Source organism: Neomonachus schauinslandi, chromosome 1 (assembly GCF_002201575.2).
Source record: "Neomonachus schauinslandi chromosome 1, ASM220157v2, whole genome shotgun sequence".
Lineage (NCBI taxonomy): Eukaryota > Metazoa > Chordata > Mammalia > Carnivora > Phocidae > Neomonachus > Neomonachus schauinslandi.
Window position 1 is genome coordinate 11,087,071 of NC_058403.1, and position 21,408 is coordinate 11,108,478.

The 21,408-nt window shown below is 38.4% G+C and overlaps 1 protein-coding gene across 2 annotated transcripts in view; it reads right to left on the minus strand.

Moving 5' to 3' along the window:
* The window catches only part of ITSN1 (intersectin 1), a 159,719-nt gene that overhangs the window by 93,126 nt on the left and 45,185 nt on the right, over positions 1 to 21,408 (minus strand). For both annotated transcript variants that reach the window (XM_044913500.1, XM_044913508.1), the window contains exons 12-16: positions 19,571 to 19,720; positions 19,007 to 19,147; positions 13,450 to 13,537; positions 13,174 to 13,313; positions 864 to 991 (exon numbers count right to left, since the gene is read on the minus strand). In XM_044913500.1, coding sequence (XP_044769435.1) covers positions 864 to 991; positions 13,174 to 13,313; positions 13,450 to 13,537; positions 19,007 to 19,147; positions 19,571 to 19,720 — 647 coding nt within the window. The remainder of the gene's footprint in view (positions 1 to 863; positions 992 to 13,173; positions 13,314 to 13,449; positions 13,538 to 19,006; positions 19,148 to 19,570; positions 19,721 to 21,408) is intronic.

Consider the following 21,408-nt stretch of genomic DNA (forward strand, 5'->3'; position numbering starts at 1 on the left):
GGGAGAAGCAGGCTCCCCGCTGAGCAGGAAGCCCGATGTGAGGCTCGATCCCAGGACTCTGGGATCATGACTGAGCCGAAGGCAGACGCTTAACCGACTGAGCCACCCAGGCGCCCCCTGTATCTTCATCTTTTTATTCTAATTTCAATAACCAATTTTTACAATTTATACTGCATCACTGAAATAGTAATTTTTGTTTCCTGGCATCAAAAATTAATTGAACTTTAAAAAGCAAATATCCGGTAACAAAATCAGACACACCAAAAGTTAACAAATAAATTTCTACGACTCATGACAGAAAGTTACCAGTAAAAGTAACAAACCACAAACACAAATATTCAAACAAAGACGAGCAAAAAAATGTGTCTGGATCCTAAGCAGCAGCAAATTTTCTCCTTTTGTACTCAACTTTAATTTGCAGTTGAAGAAAAGAGGAAAGAAGTCGGAGTGGCACACTGTCAGTCCTACTGGAGAAAGGCTGTGTGGCGAGTGCTCAGGGGCTTTGATTTCAAACCAGCACTCCAGACAGCCACTGTTATTAAAAGGCTGTGAACTGGAAACGTATTTTGGTCATTGGCATGCAAATAAGCATACCAAGTGTCCTAATTTCCTTGTATAATTCCACTTACCTACATAGTAGTAGCTTGGGAGAGCTCTGGAAACTAACCAAAAACTTCAGGGGGTACTTATATATGCAAAGATTTATATACACACGTATTTGTGCTTGCACACACACACACACACACACACACAAAGACTGAAGGCTCTTTCTGATCAGTAGGTACTTGCAGAAGCCCCACAAAGAATAATAAATACTCAAAGTTCCTTCCAGATGGGTCCACGATCCACAGGAAAAGACTCACCTTTGGGCTTCTTCTTTTTGTTTTTCTAATTCTATGATCTTTCGCTCTTGTTCTTTCTGTTTCAGACGTTCAGCCTCTATGGACTTCTGTTTCTGGAGTTGCTGCTTATTATGTATTTCTCTTAGTTCCTATAAACAATCAGGAAACAGTTCACATAATGACACGAGGTGATAGGCATCAACACTGTTTATCAGCATGCAACATTTTCATAGTGAGGACGTCTAGCCATTTAGGAGACTAACATCTCAGATTTGAAAAACGTTAACTTGGAAAACTGAAATCACGCTACATTTTGACATGACTATCTCCAAGAGCTGTTCCAGATTATATTTTAGTGAGTCATAAAACATTACACCATTTTCCATTACATGCTTTAGAAGGAACTTGCTAGTGATGGGTATAGAGAAGCTACATTGTTCAAGACTCGGCAACAGTAACGGACTTAACCAGTTTTAAGGTATGATGATGATCATCAATAAAACCCTGAGGTACTTCCGATAATGAATCAACACCAGCCTCTACTGGCTTGGAAAATACACACACCTTTTCACACATACACCTCTTCACACACCGCCTCCATTAAAACCTCACCTTCTTATGCTATGCTGCCTTCGAACAAATGGACATCCCTCAGTTCCACAACCTTGACTGCCCCCACCAAATCACACCCTTCCAGAGCATCTTCTCTTGCTAAATCTAAGTGTGAAGCTGTCGACTTCCCCAGACTAACCCATCAGTCAGGTTGAAAGTAAATGCGATAATATGACGGTCACCATGTTGGACCCAGCTTCCTCATTTGGTATCAGCCCTCAGGAAAAACAGGGATTTCCTTAGCAAACTACTGGGGAAAAAAAAATCATTTTATGATATTTAAAGTACTCAAGTCAGAAGTTTAAACACCCCAAAGTGTGAAGAATAAAGAAATGCCTGTTGAGGGAGAACCCATATAGGTTCCACAGAGGATCCCAATGGTCACTAATAGATTCAGTCACCGAGACTCCTCTTGCGTGTGTCAACAATAAATCAGGTGAGTCAGTATCCAGTAGAGCCAAGGATGCATTTCATTTTTTTTTCCTTCTGTCTCTAAGGGTGCATTTCCAGTTGACTTCTTCATCTGGGTAACTCGGACTAGTCCCCCGAGGTAGCAGCCCTGGGGTCTCTTTGGTAAGCTGCAAAAACTAAAGTAAGGTCTGCCCTGTCTTCTTCATCTTGTCCACCGGCTAAGTTCAAATGGGTAGGTTTCCTCCTGCCTTAAACTCCTACCTTTAGATTCATTCAGAGACGGAACAAAGGTAGAGCACTGTCTATAGAACATCAGTGTTAAAATGCACTTATTCCTAGAGAAAAGCCCTAAGGGTTAGACTAACCTTCTTCTGCTGGCTGGACTGTTCTCAGGATAAAGTAAGAACACATGGACGAGTGTTTTATAAACCAGAAGTGACTTTGAGAGATCCTAAAAGAGATCAGTGAGATAGTGTTTGGAGATCAGGAGGTTAGGGGGAGATGGTACTGAGGCAGGTGCTGGGGGATACAGCTGAAGGGAAGTAGGCACGGGGAAGGAAGGAAGGGACTTTGGAGGGGAACCAGCAGATGAGACTGGGAGTATCAAGGCAGGATGCAGCAGAAAAAAGCAACTCTGTAAGGTACACATTGGTGGACTATGCCCTATGGCAGATGCCCTGGGCATGTGGCTTGGATTTGATATTTTAGAGACAAATGGAAAAAAGGGGCCACTTCCTAGTGTTAGAGTAATCTGTACTCTTGGCTCCAGTTAATCTCTCTAGGTGAAAAGGAAAACCAGTGGGGTGATATTAAGTCAATCTCTAACGTCCTAAGAGAGGGACCCAAAAGTTGGGTCCTGCAGAGACAGCGATGGCCCGCTCCATCATTAGCCCAATGGCTGAGACCCTTTAAAAGGAAGGGGGGAAAAGTGACTGAAACACTTTACTTTTTTTCTTATTTTAAAATTTCATCTTCAGGGCGCCTGGGTGGCTCAGTTGGTTAAGCGACTGCCTTTGGCTCAGGTCATGATCCTGGAGTCCCGGGATCGAGTCCCGCATCGGGCTCCCTGCTCGGCGGGGAGTCTGCCTCTCTCTCTGACCCTCCCCCCTCTCATGCTCTCTATCTCATTCTCTCTCAAATGGATAAATAAAATCTTTAAAAATAAATAAATAAATAAATAAATAAATAAAATTTCATCTTCAGTTGCATAAAATTCTTAGGTTCAGAAAGAATAATTTACGGCAATAGACAATATTCGAAAGTACTGAACCGGGAACAAAGAAACCTGGATTCTGATCTCGGGTCCCTGACATAGGCCAACAGCTGAATCAGAGTGGATGACCCTTGGGTTTTCTTTCAGCTTTAAGATCTGTTAAACTCTTTGACACTGTTGATCACATAAAAAAAATTAGTCCTTGTTTATTTCAGTGTCTCTTATATTTAGAGTTTTATCCTTCTTATAGAAATAAGCCAAAAAGGCATTAACTAGTAAGCAAAATAACTGAGCTGAAATTAAATACAAAGAAGTAAGAAATGGCAGGGGTAGAGTAACATTTTAGTTTGATGTCTAGGAGCCTGATTATATATTAGAATAGAAAAGCTGTTACTTTACGCAGGAAAAATGTATTTCTAGGCAGAGTGATATTCAAAATATTGAACAACAGGTACTGCAGAAGCACTGGCCAGTTGGAATGAACGCTGCCCGTGATGTACCAAGGCACCTGTGAAAAATGGTTTTCCACTTTACCAAAGAATTACAATGCACATTTCCTTTCTCTACGGGGCTCTAGTGATTGAATGTGTTTTTTTTTTTTAAATGTTTTATTTATTTATTCATGAGAGTGAGAGAGAGAGAGAGAGAGAGGCAGAGGGAGAAGCAGGCTTCCCACCCAGCAGGGAACCCCATGCGGGACTCGATCCCAGAACCCTGGGATCATGACCCGAGCCGAAGGCAGACGCTTAACCATCTGAGCCACCCAGGCGCCCCTCTAGTGATTGAATGTTAACTTACAGATCATTAATTACCAGCTACAAAGTCAAGACAGCAGTAAAGCTAGGAATGTTTTAGGCGGCACTATAAAATAAAAAGCAATAGGAAGTGAATATAACGAATCTACAGAAAGAAAATCATGTTATTAGTAAGACAGTTTTAAAACCAATTTTTAGGTTTATCAAATATACAAGAAGGAAGATTATTTTGAAATTTTAAAAGCACATTTATTCTTGAGAATAGCCGCATGACAGGCGAGGCTGAACCCATCCTTGAACTGTATAAATAAGCTGCAGCTTCAAGTATCTCCAAGGAACTGGAACTTGCAAGAGTCATAAAATCACAGATGTCAAATAAGGTAACAGAAGGCCCTGGCATCTCATGATCTAGATGTGAGGACTGCAAAGTTTTTCTATCGTTTCCTTCATCCAATTCAAATACTGCTGAGCACACCACTCTAAGAAAATTAAGATGCTGCAAATAGGCAGGCAATCCAGGTCTTCCTCTCTTTCCTTGGACTTGGGAGCTTAAGGCAAGGCAGAAAATTCATGATTCTGAAACTTGATAACTTTTTTCTAAAAGTTGAACTTCTAGGAAGGCCATCTACAGAATGAAGGAATATTTCTGAGCATGACAAGGGCCTTGTGGGGCAGAGTCCCTTCATGTGGGGGACAGAGGGCTTTGTACTGCTCTGTCATTCCCTTTCAGCACTCCTGTTTAAGAGGCTCGAGTGCAATCACAGTTATTTAAAAGTACCCTTTTAATTCCTTCAGGGAAAAATTTCTAAGGTGACAAATAAATCTGGTATAATTAAATTATTTATTTAGGAAATGACAGAACCACTGGGAGAAGTAGCTACAAAAAGCTTCATGACATGAATTGTATCACCTGAGGTCAACCTCATCGAAGTGACCCTGCATGTTCTATTAGGTCTTGTCACAGTTAGTTCTCTATTATAATGAAGATAAAAACAGAACAAATAAGAAATTACTGAGACCCGGGGCGCCTGGGTGGCTCAGTCGTTAAGCGTCTGCCTTCGGCTCGGGTCACGATCCCAGGGTCCTGGGATCGAGCCCCACATCGGGCTCCCTGCTCGGCGGGAAGCCTGCTTCTCCCTCTCCCACTCCCCCTGCTTGTGTTCCTCTCTCGCTGTATCTCTCTCTGTCGAATAAATAAATAAATAAAATCTTAAATTAAAAAAAATTACTGAGACCCCAAATTCATGATCACACTCATGGCTCTTACTAAAATTATTTTTTCTATAATCAATAATCCTACTACAGTCACATATTTATTGGCTGGGTATTCATCTAGCAATACGGTATTGAGTACACAACCTTGTTGATTTTTCTTCTGTGAGTTCTATTCAAGGGTATGAGATGTTTTACATAGGTATAGTGCATGGTAATTTGATATTATCTCTTAATAGAGTATAATGCCTTTCTTAGTAAAGAAGAAATAATTAAACATGCATTGAAGAAGTTTGAGCTATGTGTTACAAATGCATAAGTAAAATAAAACTATAGAACGTGTAGTGTATGTAAATTAAAAGGTAAGATCTTTATCACCAATAATATCTCTAGAATTCTAAGATGTAACAGTTTCTTCACCAGGGTCTATGAATAAGCTTTGGCTCTGGGAACACTATGAGACAGCATGAACACTGGACTACACAGGCATTTTTCTTGCAGAGAAGGCTCAGAGCTTTTACTGGATTCTGAAAGGGGTCTCTGATCAAACACAGATTATGAACCACCGTAGGAGGATAACCGGCAAATAAAGATTCTACCATGTATTAGCAAAGATAAATGAAAATAAGCTTGCTTTTAACTTTCTTCCTTCAACTCGGGGGGAAAAAAATCACTTATTGCCCTTAAAGAATTAAGATATTTGTACCATGAAACATCTTTGGACATCCTATGGCATACAGCCAAAGTATTTCAAAAGCAATATGCTGGACAAATTGAATACTCCAGAAGATTCTTTGCCCTGAGAAACATGGCTCACTTTCAAATTTACTAATGACAGTTGTTTTATTGCTTGACTTAAAAACTGTGACTGTTTCTCCTTTATTTGGACTTAGAGACACTCAAAAATAGGTGTATTATGTGAAGCAGTACTACTGGAATACTGAGAAGTATCCAGCAGAACAATATATATGTGATTCCTTTCCATAAACATTACTTTATGTACATGCTTGTGAAGAAACAAAAAAATTAACCAGCAATAGGGGCCTGGAAAAGCTAGTAGTTAATGGAAATTTATTGCTAATTTGATCATTAATTTTTTTGAAGGATTATTCTGCCTCTCGATTTTACCTCAGGCTGTCTCTTGGAAACATGAGACAAAACAAACACATCTACATTACTTGAAATTCATGAACTCAACATTGTAAATCAAAATAAAACTGTTTAGGACACATCTCTCATGTTTATAATAATCTTCAGACTATTAATATGAAATGGACCTAGGAAATTGATCTAGGTGTCAGCATCAAAAATCTCAAGGGTTTTATCTCAACCTAATACCTACAGGAAGTCAAAATCAGAAGTGTTTTTATATAAATAAGTGTCACTTTATTTCTCACCCAGGGATATTATGTAGCACACAACATCAGAATTTTTAAAAAAGCCTTTTGAGTTTTAAAATATCCCAAGTAAGTTGTTGTAAAACAGACTGAAAGCCATTAAAGAAAGCCAATCAACAAACCCAGTGAGGACAGGGAAACTTGTACCTGCCTGAAAAAATCTGAAAAGTAAGTATTTCAAAACACAGAAACTGTACCCAAATCAAAGTAAACTGACAGCCCATTGATCACAAAATTATAAAATGTATTCACTCTTGATGCATGAAAATGGGTGGAATACCAAAAAAAAAAAAAAATATCGGTCAGTTTTTAAATTCTGAGAGGGGTATATTAATGTTTAAAAACATTATTTAAATATTATTCTAAATCTGAAGTCATTATTCAACCAAATAGGAATTCCAGTTCCCCATGGAACAATTGGTAGTCAATCTATCCTAAGTGCTACAGGAGAACCAGAGAGCAATGCGTTGGGGTGTGTGTGTGTATGTGTGTGTGTGAGAGAAGGGGTGAGGAGACAGGTGGACAGAAGAGGGGAGAAGAGCTAGAAAATCCTGCCCTCTCTGTAGGAAGAGCTAATTAAGAATCTTCACCCACGTCTCCCAAGAGGCTTTGGTATCTACCCTGCTGTTACAAAGAAGAGAAAATGGACTCCATTTTGTCCTGAAAATCTGAGTTTTCCCAAAATGTCTCAGCTTCATCTTATAAATCAATAACCCATTATTTTAAATACAAGTTTTCTAAAGGATAAAACGGTCAAAGGCTCTGGCTAAACATGAGAATAAAAAAAAGAAAGTGTTTTTTCAGAAGACTGAATTCTGCTTTCTTCCCTTTCCCAAATCACCTTTTGTTAAATTTTTTAAAGACCTCAAAAGAAAAACCCACACTATAACCCAACCAAGCCTATGCGTGCGGCGTAGAGTCTGGTATATACAACACCTGTTAATTATTTTGAGTCGTGGGCATGTTCTAATTATCTTTCTATATTCAAGGAATCTACATAAAGTTTCCACAATCACAAGTACATTGAATGAGAGAGTTTTATTACTTCTGTGCTGAACAGGTCTTTTCAAAAGGATCATACAGGTAAAAAGAAAATTTAATCATGAACAAAACCATGTAGCAAACCATGAAACAGCCAAACATTATTCTACTAATATGAGAAAGCAATGTTGTTATTTTATTTGAGTTTATACTGATTTCTCTTGCTGTCTCTGTATCTCCTCTTTCTGGGTCTTTTTCTTTCCTTCATTGTTTCCCTTCACATGCATTTTTTTTCCTGACTTCTCATTCTGTTCTGCAGTTCGTTCTCCAGCTCTTTTCTTTTTCTCCCTGGTTGCTAAACATTTTGCCTTTCACTGCCTTCATAATGAATGAGCCTGCCATGAAAGCAAGGGTCTGAAACCAAGAGCATAAAAGCCTCAGTTAAATCAAAAACCTTATTTACTATAACTGGCATTCTCATTTCAACATCAATTCAGTTCTTAGGAGCAATTTTAAGACAGGTATCATATGGGCAGAATTTATATCTCTTAAGAGCCTCTTGTGTCTAATTTAAGAAGCCTGGATTTCCCAAGTATATTTAAAAAATACAATTCGTAATTCTGAATTAGTCCAAAATACTCAATTTTGCTAAGAAACAAAATACTGTCCATTTTTAGAATAGTACTACTGACCATAATACTGTCTCCCATATGATGGAAATATGCACGCAGAACCAAATCATGACTGAGTGTTGTCTTTCAAAATTTTGCAGCCAAGTGGCCAATTCAGTGACCTATTAAAATACTTGCTATAAAGACAAGACTAAGGTATACAGTACCTTATCCAGCTCATAGTTCAGGGCTTCCACCAGCACACACACAATTTGTCAAGCGGAAAGATTCACCCATACTCCACGATTTATAGTAACTGATCACTGACTTTGACAAAGAAGGTTTAGCACTTCGTGGGAAACTCTATCTTAGACACTGAGCACTCATCTGCGTGCGGGAAACTTAAGCACAGAGCTGGGGGTGGTCCATCACTCTTAGTCTGAGAAGGATGTGCATTGCCTGAGTAGGGCATGGAGACCTTTAGAAAGGAGTCTAAGAGGATGATGCAGCCCAGGAGAAGGCCAGGCCCTGCACCACTACCTCCTCATTGCCATGGACTGGAAGAAAGAAATGCCCTAATGTAAAGGTCATTCACATTAGGACTTGTCCAGCACACAGTGACTAGACGGGAACCAACAAGGACTCAGACTTTTCAACATGAAACACAACGACTAGCCTCTCTGAGTGCTGGATTCTCTTATTTGGCACACACTTGAAGCCTTGAAAACTGTTGCTGTACATCATGTTGCTGCCCTATATCATAGTTAAGATATGAAAATATGGAATATTAGGCTGTCTGTACCAAAGAAAACTGGTACAGCGACTGTTAACATTGCCAAGGGGAAGTCAAGTGCTTCTATCTGAAAAGTCCCTATCGGCAATGTTATTTGACACTTGCTAAAACCATAATTTTATACCTACAGGTAAGGCATTGTACGTAAGAAAAACAAGATCAGAATGTCTCTATGTGCCTTTTAGGCACAGAGCTTCTTCAAAAAATGTTAAAGAGTTTTTGATTTTCATGTAAAATGAAGTAAAAAGAGAAATTCATAGAGAATAATGTTTAAATTGATGTTTCTAGAAAATGAGTATGAGAGGACTACTGATTTCTTAGTATGAGAAAATATTTGTTGCATACACAGTGCATTTTAAAAGCAGAAAACTATGGTAAACAAATCTGATCCACTGAATTAAAAGTACTTTAAGAAGTATTAATTGTCGGGGCGCCTGGGTGGCTCAGTTGGTTAAGCGACTGCCTTCAGCTCAGGTCATGATCCTAGAGTCCCAGGATCGAGTCCCGCATCGGGCTCCTTGCTCAGCAGGGAATCTGCTTCTCCCTCTGACCCTCCCCCCTCTCATGCTCTCTCTCTCTATCTCATTCTCTCTCAAATAAATAAATAAAATCTTAAAAAAAAAAAAGAAGTATTAATTGTCGCTAGCAATAATTACAAACAAAATCAATTATTCATGATTCAATCCCTGGTCAAATATTTCATTTGATCATCAGAAAGGTGAAATTTACTGCTCATATAAAAGGCAGCATAAATACAAAGGCTGCCAATCAGGGGATTTCTAGCACAAGAGAGTCAATATCTCAAGGTGCTACCATTTCTACCCAACCCCCACCGCCAGCCCCTAGCCCTTTCCTATGGCCTTAAAAAAGCAAAGTATATTTGCTACATTGAGATTCCTCTGCTTCTTTTCTCAAGTAATTCTTGGTTGGGGGTGATAAATTAGAAAAAGGAAAATAGTTATATCTTGGGATTATTTTTCAAATATATAAATGTCACATCTGTTAGGTAAAGGTCTATAAAAATACATGGAAAAAGAGCCTTGTCTGAAGGGAAAGAATGAGCCCTCAATTTCTATGAGATCAGGTAGAAGACTCTAGAGACCTTACGTTTCATATCCCTGGATCTGGCGCTGTTTAAAACACGACTGTAATTGTAAACATGCTTTATGTTTTCAATATGTTGCTATCTGTATGAAACATTTACCTGGTTAACCTGACTGCAAAAGTAATTTTTTTTTCCTCTTTAATTAATGACTTGAGAATTTCCATCCTTGGTGAACAGGTCTTGGGGGAGGAAGCAGGAATGTAACTCTTCCTCAAGTGAAGAAAAAGGAGAGACTCCTAAAAGAAGAATGAATCTGAACTAGCCCCTTGGTAGAAAGGACTAAATCAGATTGTATGTTTTTTGTTTTTTTTTAAAAGGGGAAAAATGATAAAACATACCTACTCTCTAAACTCTTCTATGTTCAAGAAACTAAATACATTTAAGACATTCTGGGGTGCCTGGGGGGCTCAGTTGGTTGGGCAGCGGCCTTTGGCTCAGGTCATGATCCTGCGGTCCTGGGATCCAGCCCCACGTTGAGCTCCCTGCTCAGGAGGGGAGACTGCTTCTCCCTCTCCCTCTGACCCTTACCCTGCTTGTGCTCTCTCTCTCTCACTCTCTCTCTCTCTTTCAAATAAATAAATACAATCTTAAGGGAAAAAAAAAAGAACATCCCGATCACAGTCTTGTACCAACAGAATCTGGGTGAAAGCAGAATGCTAGGATTCCCTACATGACCTTCTAAGTAAGGGACTAGACATGACTTTGAGTTTGCTTCAAAAGAAGCGAGTAACTTATTGCAAGTAGTTGCCTACCAAAGAAACATGGAAATTGATTTTGGTTAACTGGAATCCTCATTTGTGGAGCCAGCCACGGAATACAGGTTTAATGCCCTGATCGACTAATATTAAAATTCTGCATGCCATAAGGTGCTTCTCCAGTGTCACCATATTAGCCGATAATGAGTGAATTACACTTTCTCTAGGGGAACAATCTACACGAATATAAAAACTGCTAAGTCCTACTTTTTCTTCTATACTCTCCAGCTTGTTTCCTTCTGGGAGGGGGGTTTCAGATGTAGCGAGTTCACACCGTCAGATAAGATGTGTGAAATGACTGGACGATCGCCAAGGTTTCACTCCCAGCAAGGCAGAAGTAATTTTTGCATCATTAGTGTGAATGCTGTTAAGGCACTGCTATTATCAAGAGAGGCACCAAGGAAACCCCAGGGGTCGGAATGCTGGCTCTCCTGGTCTGTCTCATCATGCAAGAACGACAGTTACTGATGAATACGTGCTCTGAAGTCAGGGGAAAAATGCTTCCTATTTTCCAACGTGACTACAACAAAGAAAAGGAGGCAGGACACACTCAAGACAAAATCTTAAATCTGCCTGTAGAGTTGCCTCGATCAAATTATAAATCTTTTGATGCTTCGATTCAACCGTTTCTGTTTTTGTTTCACCAGACAGGAGAGAAATATGAGAAATAATAATCATAAGGCAAAACAGTGTATTTGTTAAGGTCTCCAAATTGGTTGTTAAATAAAATAATAAAGCTATACTGGCTCATCATTTTTAACTCTCTACATTAAATTTAAAGTTAATAATGGAGAGCCAAAATAAAAATGAAGACAGCAATGTTCGTATTTAAAAATGAGTATATGTGGGGAAAGGAATAAAGTGGAAGGAAGGGCTGACGTCAGCCTTTGTGTCGGCAGCTCTAAGTCAAGGCAGCTTCGGTCAATGACACACAGTAAGAGGGACTCACGTCACCTCGGCAGGGTGTTCTCTTCGGCAATGGCAACTGCATTCCAATGGGCCAAAACGCTCCATAAATAGGCTAGGCATTTGGGAAAAATCACCCACTGCAGTGTCATCCTCTAATACATGAGCTTTGCTTGGGGAGTCATATTGCAAGAAAAAGGAATCTTAAGATTAAGGCAGAAGTCTGGACTACTGCCTGGGTTCAGAAGAGACCCGAGTATTTAACCGTTTGTGCTCCAAGAGACTTTTAAAAAGCACTGTGATCATATTCTTTCTCCTGAAATAGTGACAAGTCACAGTGAGAGTTAACGTGAGCATTTTTACTGTGTTTATTCTTGAGATAGACAGGCTCTACTTCCGGTACTTACGTATCTAATATAATCATGTATGTACAAGTGTGGAACGTACCTAGAGTACACACACACACATTCTGTGTAAGAATGAAAGCAAAGAAAAACACTAAGTTGGCTCAAATAATATGTCCCCTAGGAGCACTTGCTTGGCATTGTACAATTGAGAGAATTTCATTACCTATTACTCTGGAGGGAAAAAAAGCAAAAATCCCTTAAACTCAGATGTCTGAACAAGCTGGTCCAGGATTTCAATTCAAAGGCCAACTAAATATCCCAAATATGCTTTCTAATTTTTTCCTATTTTTACTAACAAAGGAGTTTTCCTTTTTCCAGTGCCAAAAGCAAAATTAGCCAGAGTTAAGTATAAAGGATTTTGAGATGGAAAACGAAACTGAGTATCTGAAAAAAAAGTGGGAAATTCATTTCTTATAAGAACATAATTGATTAAAAACTCCAATATCTACTTAAATCTAAAGTATATGTGCTCATTGTTGGTAGGACATTAAGTGCTTGCATTCGGGTTTTATTATAAGATAAGAGTTAATGGTCTTAAGATGATGAAGTTGTGAAGTTAAATCAAAAGCACCAAATCCAAAGAAGGTTGTCATAACCACTTTCACATTCCTTAGAAGCTCTGGCATCTTCCTGAATTTTACCATGTAAATGTGACAAAACCATATACTACTTTTGCCACAGAGACAAAAGCAATTACTCCATTAAACAGTAACATTTTAAAATGTGAGGTAACAAAGATTTAGGACAATCTTGAAGGTAAGAAGTGGCAGAAAAATTCTTACTTTTAAAAAAGAGAAAACAATCCCTTTTTAGCAGTCTCCAAAGAACAAAAGACAGACTCTTTTGGAGCCTTGCTTTTGGACTTCAACTTGATGCAGTTATCAACAGACAAAAGGATGGAAACATAGAAAAATGTAATTCCGGTTAAAGACAGATGTCGTGTGGGGGCCACTCACTCAGCTTTAATTTACAAATGCCAAATTCATCTTTATATGTTAAAGAGAAAATTACAATTTGAATCGTATAATACTCATCTGTAAGTATGAAGGTTTGCAGGAAGGCTGACAAACCAGCATCATAAATTTTTCTCCCTGGAATTAAGTATCAACTCATCTGGCCAGTTAGAAAAGCTAAAGGGTAGGACATATATGTAGGGACGCAGAGAATAGTTACCTTCAGCTGATTATTGAAAATATCAATCTCCTGTAGTTTTGATCTGGTTTCTTTCTCAACTTCATCCAGTTGGTCTCGTAGCTGCTGCCGAGCTAGCTCTTTTGCTTCTAAGGCTCTTTTGAGTGTAAGAAGTGAATCTCCTATTTTAGAAAAACATTGCAAGATAAGAAAAGCAAACTGGCACTGAGGAAAATGGTTTTTAATGTTCTCATTTCACAGAGGGCAAGTCATGCCAGTAGAAGAGGAAAAGGGCGACTTTAAAAAGCAAACACCTACTGTGCAAACTGTTCTGCTGAACTTGTTTGAGTTGGTCATTGAGTATCTGTTTTTCTGGAATAAGTCTTCCGAGCATTTGCTGAGCCTCCTAGGAGAGAAGGAGGAAAACAACAATGAGCTGACAGAGAAAACTACCATGTCTACATTCCACATCCAGGCGTAAGTCCGTTTACTTGTCCGTCAAAGACTCATCTAATCTCACCCCAAATCCTCTATGTAGAAACTGCATTTAATCACTTGTCAGGGCAACATTTGTTTTTTTGCCAAGCAATTAACTATTTGCCAAATGCTTTTCACTGAAATAAAGTTAAGACAGTTATAGCTCTCTTGAGATTTCTTAAATTTTTGTTGACTTACTGCCTATTTATAAGCTTTCAAAAATGTACTTTAAGTACAACTCAGCAGAGAAAACCGGAAGTATTGATCTCTCCCTTGCACTGGGATCAAACATAAATGCAGCTGATTCTATTGTTTGCAAACTGACTGAGTAATTTGAACAGGAACTACTCTACTCTGAACTTTGATACTTAATAAGGCAAATTAAGGTTTACCATACACCTGAAGATGGAAATAGAAATCAGGAAGAGATTTCTAGGGGCTCCTGGGTGGCTAAGTCGTTAAGCCTTTGGCTCAGGTCACGATCCCAGGGTCTTGGGATCGAGCCCCACATCGGGCTCCCTGCTCAGCGGGAAGCCTGCTTCTCCCTCTCCCACTCCCCCGCCCCCTGGCTTGTGTTGCCTCTCTCGCTGTCAAAAAATATATAAAATCTTTAAAAAAAAAAAAAAAAAAAGAAGAAGAAGAAGAGACTTCTAACGATAGAATCTTGGCCGCCGTATGTTTTTCCACCACTGAGGATGGACCTATAATTTTAATCAGGTGCATAAAAGTCTTGAACCAACTATTTTTTACCTGATATAAGAAAAAAGCTAACCCACACTGTGAAAGGCTATTTGGAGTTTTCCTGGATGACCTGTCAAGCACCGTATTTGCTTAAGTTCAGCTGAGAGTATCCTATATAGTTTCTACACATTTCAGTAAAATGACAGCCTTTCTGGGGCAGAATAACAAATACTTGATTTTCATTTTTATCTTGATTTTAAAAAATCTCATTAAGGGGGCACCTGTGATGAGCACTGGGTGTTGTATGTAAGTGATGAATCAATAAATTCTACACCTGAAACTAATAGGCACTGTATGTTAACTAAGTGGAATTTAAATAAAAACTTGAAAAAAATCTCTATGTATTGATTTTTGGTTTGAGAAAATAAAAATGCGTTAATTGAAAATTTTTATCAGGGGCTAAGAAGCAGTCCTTTTTGGAACAACCATCCTTAGATACAGACTGGCTTATATGCAATAAATCTTTGTGTGCCACAATTCTGAATAGGAGAGAGATATAGTTCAACAGAAAGGATCTGGAAGCATCGTCTCATATGAATAATCCACACCCGTTTCCCCAAATCTGGACAAAACAGAATATACAATTCAGATTGTTTCCCCAAAAAGGCCCAGCCAACTGAGCTTCTCCTATTCTCCTCCCTAAATTAAGGAAAGGCCTCTTACCCAATGCAAAAGTTTCTTTCCTGTACCAAGACAAACAATGACACATCAAGATAAAACCTAGCTCAGATCACTGAGACTACTTAACGTATATAAACATCACTTTTAAATGCCAACCTAAGTTTCTAAAATAAGTCATAAACCAACATGAAGGGCTACCTGACTCATCTGCACAGCAAGTATCTGCTAGTAACAGTAAGGAAAAGGAACCAATATCTCATAGCCTATGATGTACCCGGCCTTCTTCAAGCCATGTATTATTTTTCACTTCACTACTTTTTTTTTTTTTTTAAAGATTTTTTATTTATTTATTTGAGAGAGAGAATGAGATAGAGAGCATGAGAGGGGGGAGGGTCAGAAAGAGAGGCAGACTCCCCGCCGAGCAGGGAGCCCGATGCGGGACTCGATCCGGGGACTCCAGGATCATGACCTGAGCTGAAGGCAGTCGCTTAACCAACTGAGCCACCCAGGCGCCCCACTACTTTTTCAGGAACGCTAATTTGTATTTTATTATCAATAAGTGAACATAATGTCAATCTTAAATAATAAAAAATGTGTTTGGTCACAGGGCATTCAGTGAGATAATAAATAAACACGTGACCTTCACTCCTAAATTTTCTAAGAGAATATTTTATGAAACTTCTCATAGTTAATGAAAGACATATAAAAAAGTTACCATATAGAAGAATATACTTTTAAAAGGTACATGCACTTTTTAATATGTTCAAACAATTTCTAGCTGTGAACATCTGACACTATTTACAGTATAGGTCATAACTTAATATCTCAAATTGACTAGGACTTCAAAGTACATGAAACAATAACTGACAGAACTGGAAGAAAAAAGGAAAAATTTACAATGGTAGGGCTTTCAACATCCTCTGGCAGCAGCTGGAAGAGGTCACAAAATCAGTAAGGACATAGAAAACACAAAAAACACCATGAATCAATTTTCTGTGATTGATGTTTATGAGATACTCCACCCAACTACAACGAGTACATATTATTTACAAGTGCCCATAAAATATTCACCAACACAATCATATGCTAAGCCATAAAATAAGTCTCAGTAAACTTAAAAAGATTAAAAAGAATTGAAATCATACAGAGTATGCTTACAGCTTATAACATAAATAAATCAGAAATCAGCAAGATATCTGAAAAACAATCGAAATATTTGGAAACTAAATGGCATAATTCTAAATAACCCATCAAAGAAGAAATGGCCAAGAAAATCAAACAAGATTTTGAACTGAATGGATACAAAAACACATTAAAAAGTTGTGTAATATGGCTATGACAATGCTTAGAAGGAAATTTATACCTTAATAAAATGTTTACATCAGAAATGAAAATAGGTCCAAATTCAATAATCTAAGCTTCCTTTTTATGAAGCTAGAAAAAAGCAAATTAAATACAAAATAAGTAGGTGGAAGGAAATAATAAAAAGCATAAGTAAATGAAACAGAAAACAGATACAGCATAAAGAAAAATCGATACAATCAAAAGCTTATTTAAAAAAAAAATCAATGAAATCAATAAACTTCTAGCTAGACTGATGGAGAAAAGGAGGAGGGGGAAGGAGAGGAAGGTAAAGAAGAGGAAATGTTGAAGGGGGAGGGAGATACGAATTCCCATGATCAGGAATGAAAGAAGTGACATCACTACAGATACTACAGACTTGCAAAGAACTAACAGAATATTGTAATCAACTCTATACAAATAAATCTGACAATTTAGATGAAATGAAAAAATTCACTGTAAGATACAAATCATCAGACTCAAGAAGAAACAGAAAATCTGAACAACCCTATATCTACTAACTACATTTTGCTATTAAAATCCTACCACAAGAAAGACTCCAGGCCCAGATGGCTTCACTGATGAACGAAAATTTAAAGGAAAAATACCATTTCAACACATTTTTAAAAAATGGAGGAGGAAGGAATACTCTCCCACTATTTTCTTATTTATTACCCTGATACCAAAACAGGATAAGGACATTACAAGAAAACTATAAACCAATATCTTTCAAGAATTTAAATTAAAAGACATTTAATAATAGCATATTGAATCAAGTAAAATATTTTTTTAAATGGAAAGACACCATGATCAAGTATGGCTTATCTCAGGAATGGAAGGTTGGCTTAACATTCAAATTTCAGTCAATATAAATCACCATATGAACAAAATAAAGAGAAAAAACATGTAAACATCTCAGTAGATGCAGAAAAAAAAAAAATCATGACCCAACTCAATATCCATTCATGATTTAAAAAACCCTCAGCAAAAAAGGAACAGGAGGAAAATCCCTAACTTGATTAAGAGCATCTAAAAAAAAAAATCTATAGTTAACACCATACTTAATGGTCAGAAATTGAATGCTTTCCCCTTAAGATCAAGACTCTTACCACTTCTAGTCAACATAGTACTGAAGCACTCACACACTGCTGGGGAGAATGTAAAATGGTACAACCACCTTGGAAACAGTTTTGACAGTTTCCTATAGGGTTAACCATATATTTATATGACACATTAATGCCACTCCTAAAATTAAACCAAGAGAAATAAAACATATTTCCACATCAAGACTTGTAATTAAATACTCATTGCAGTCTTTACACAAAAGTCCCAAACTGGAAAGAACCTAAATGTCAATCAACAGGTGAATGGCTAAACAGGGAAATACTACTCAGTGATAAAAAGAAACAAACTACTGATTTGCTCAGAAATATGGATAAATCTCAACATCATCAGGCTGAGAAAAATCACAAACTTCAAAAATGGTCATCTTTCATGATGATATGCAGAATAGTACTTACATGAATTTGATGCTCCCCACCTCCCAGCTCAACAAGTGAAACTAAGCCAGGTGATATTATGGCAACTTGGTGGCCAACTTTGGATACATAATAAAATGAAAGCAGAACTGCGTATAACATTCCATTATGTTCCCAACTATTCACCATCCATCTCTGATACTCCCCCTAGAATACTGGACTGCACCTCTTTATTGCGACGATCAGAGTAAAGCCAGTCTCATAAGTGAACTATAGGTCCTCCACAATCCAGTCCCCGCCAACTGCAACCACATTGGTCTCCTTGCTCTATCCACATCCCAAACACAGGGTACAACGTCACAACATTCACGCTGCTGTCTCCCCACCCTCACCTTGCTCTGCCAGACAGCCACACCACTTAGCTGCTTCTCTTTCAAGTCTTTGCTCAGCTGGGACCTCACCACTTAATTTAAAATACTATGCTCCATGGGATGCCTGGGGGGCTCAGTCGGTTGAGCGTCTGTAACTCTTGGTTTCACCTCAGGTCATAATCTCGGGGTCATGAGATCCAGCCCTGTGTCAGGAACCATGCTCAGTGGGGAGTCTGCTTGAGAGTCTTTCCCTCTGTCCCCACCCCTAAATGAATGAAGGAACAAATAAATGAATCTTAAAAAAAATAATAAAAGTAAAAATACTGCCCTCGGGGCACTTGGCTGGCTCAGTCAGTGGAGTGTGCAACTCTCGATCTCAGGGTTATGAGTTCAAGCCCTACATTGGGTGTCGAGATTACTTAAAAAACAAAAAACAAAAAACAAAAAAAACCTACCACCCTCCTTCTCCCCAGGACTCTTTTCCTATTCACTCTCCGGAGCACTTTTCATACTCTAATAGAGGACGCACTTGACCTTTCTTGTTAGTGTCTGTCTGCCCGCAAATAGAAGGTTAGCTCCATGAAGGCGGGGTTCTTGTATCTCCTGTTCACCGCTGGACCCTCAGTGCCTCTGAGAGCCCCTGGCTGGTACACAGCAGTGCTCAGCAAACGTGTGTTGAGTTTGTTTACTCGACAGCCTACTTTTCAGACTTTTGTCTACTTCATCTTCCCTTCCCAGCACCGAGTACATGGTAGATGCTGGGTGCTTGTAGGAATAAAGTGAAATGAATGAGAGGAAAAGCAGGGCTTGTAACCCTAAAAGCATTTAAGGGATGTATTTTCTCACCTGTAATTGTTGCTGTAGGTGGGTGATTTCAGCAATTCTCAACTCTCTGGATTTGTTTGTACTCTCAATTTCTTGCCTTTGTGTGGTCAATCGACACCTGATATCTTGAAGTTTTCCTTCTAGTTGATGCTTTTTATCATTCTTTAACAGGTGAAAAATAATTATTATTATTATTACCATTTTTAATGGTTCAGAGGTAGTAAACAGTTGACCCTTGACCAACATGAGTTAGAACTACACGGGTCCAGCTACACATGGATTTTTGTCAATAAATAACAGTACACTACTGTAAATGTATGTTCGCTTCTTTATGACTTTATTCACATTTTCTTACTTCTAACTTTATGGTAAGAATTACAGTATTTAATACATATAACATATGAAATATGTGTCAATTCACTTTTTATCAGTAAGGCTTCTGGTCCACAGTAGGCTACTAGCAGTTAAGTTTTAGGGGAGTCAAAAGTTACACAAAGCATTCTGACTGCATAGGATCTGCGCCCATAAGCCCCATGTTGTTCAAGGTTCAACTGTAGTCCCAAAGCATAATCAAACTTGACTCACTAGAGCTTCTAATTCAAATTCCAGAGTCTTTTTCTTTGCTTTCAGTACAACTATGTCTTCTTGTTCTTTGTTTCTTTGATTGAGTAGTTCTTGTCTTCGATTCCGTTCCCATTCAAGTTGTCGTTGCCTTTCAAGTTCTCGCTTTGCAGCCTGTGGCATTTACAAAGACAACTTATTAATTTTTTTATTCCTGACATGATACAATGTCTCTTAATAAATGTAACATCCAGGAAGTCTTTTGTTTTAGGGATAAAATGTTACACATTGCAAAAGCTTCTATTACAAAATAGCAAAACAAAATTTACACAAACAAAATATTCCTTCTATGGCAAAAAGAGAATATTTAGAAAAGCTATTATAGTTAGATAAGATGAGGACAGACAGGATTCATTTCATCACTGGAATTCAATTGTTTATGCCTTCAAGAATGTTTGAAGTGATAAAAAGAAAACTGTTCTTCCTCTTTTACTGACTTATAAGGAGCAAGAAAAATGTCTTTAATCTAGTCACTAAACCCCCAGAACAAAAAAGCAAAAACAAAAAATACCCCCAAAATAAAAACTTTCTTCTATCAAATGAGAAATTACTCATCTCAAGTTTTAAAAGTTTATTGATCCCCCCCTCCCCTAATCATTCATTTTCTTTTTACCACAGAAGCTTCCATAATTTCTGTGGCAATGACCACTCTCTTTTAAGCTGACTCTGATGGCTGCTGGGAACAGTACACATCCAGAGCACCTGGCACTCTTTTTTCCTTTCTTTTTTTTTTTTTTTAAGATTTTTTTATTTTTGAGAGAGAGAGAGAGCATGAGCAGGGGGGGAGGCAGAGGGAGAAGCAGGCTCCCCGACTCGGGGCTCGATCCCAGGACCCCGAAATCATGACCTGAGCGGGAGGCAGATGCTTAACCAACTGAGCCACCCAGTGCCCCCACCTGGCACTCTTTATTGTAATTACTTCTTATGTACCTGTCCTCCAACTACCCTTTGGGCCTGAGGACAGTGAAGTACCTATCTATAACTACTCTATGGACTATGGATGCCTGGCACATGGTAAATGACTATTAAGTACTTCTGAATAAATACTCCGAAGTGTCTTCAAAAAATCAAAACAGAGCAAAACATTGAGAAAGGGAAAGTGGTCTATCTTTTGGCTGTCCATTCTGGGAATTAAAACCCTGTTAGTATCTGTGTGTGTCTCCCTGAATACGAAGGCTTACTCCTCTAAGTTTTCTGAAGCAACAACAGGAGATAAAACCAAAGTATTGTGTTTTTATAAAGAAAAATCTCTCATATGTAAAATATATTTCATTCACGCAAAAGAATCATGGCACTGATTCTGCAACAATATTCTAAAGTTGGAAATTCAGACGAAAGATTGGCTTAGTCCCTATCCAGGGATGGCACCAAATTTATGAGGTCTTTCCCTCAAATATACTGAAGATTTCCTATACATATTTGTTTTAAAGTGGAAAAAAGGGGGCAGGGAACAATATAATTAGTACAATCCCGTTACAGGGGTTAAGAAAAAACTGCACTAAACCCCCAACATCTCCACCAGATAACCTTTAATATTTCTACATACATATATAAATGTAGAGAAAAAAAAGTCTGAAAATTTTTTTTTTTTATATTTTATTATTATTATTTTTTTTTATTTGACAGAGATAGAGAGAGCAGGAACACAAGCAGGGGGAGTGCAAGAGGGAGAAGCAGGCTTCCCGCTGAGCAGGGAGCCCGATGCAGGGCTTGATCCCAGGACCCCAGGACCATGACCCGAGCCCAAGGCAGACACTTAACGACTGAGCCACCCAGGCGCCCCTGAAAAACTCTTAACTAGT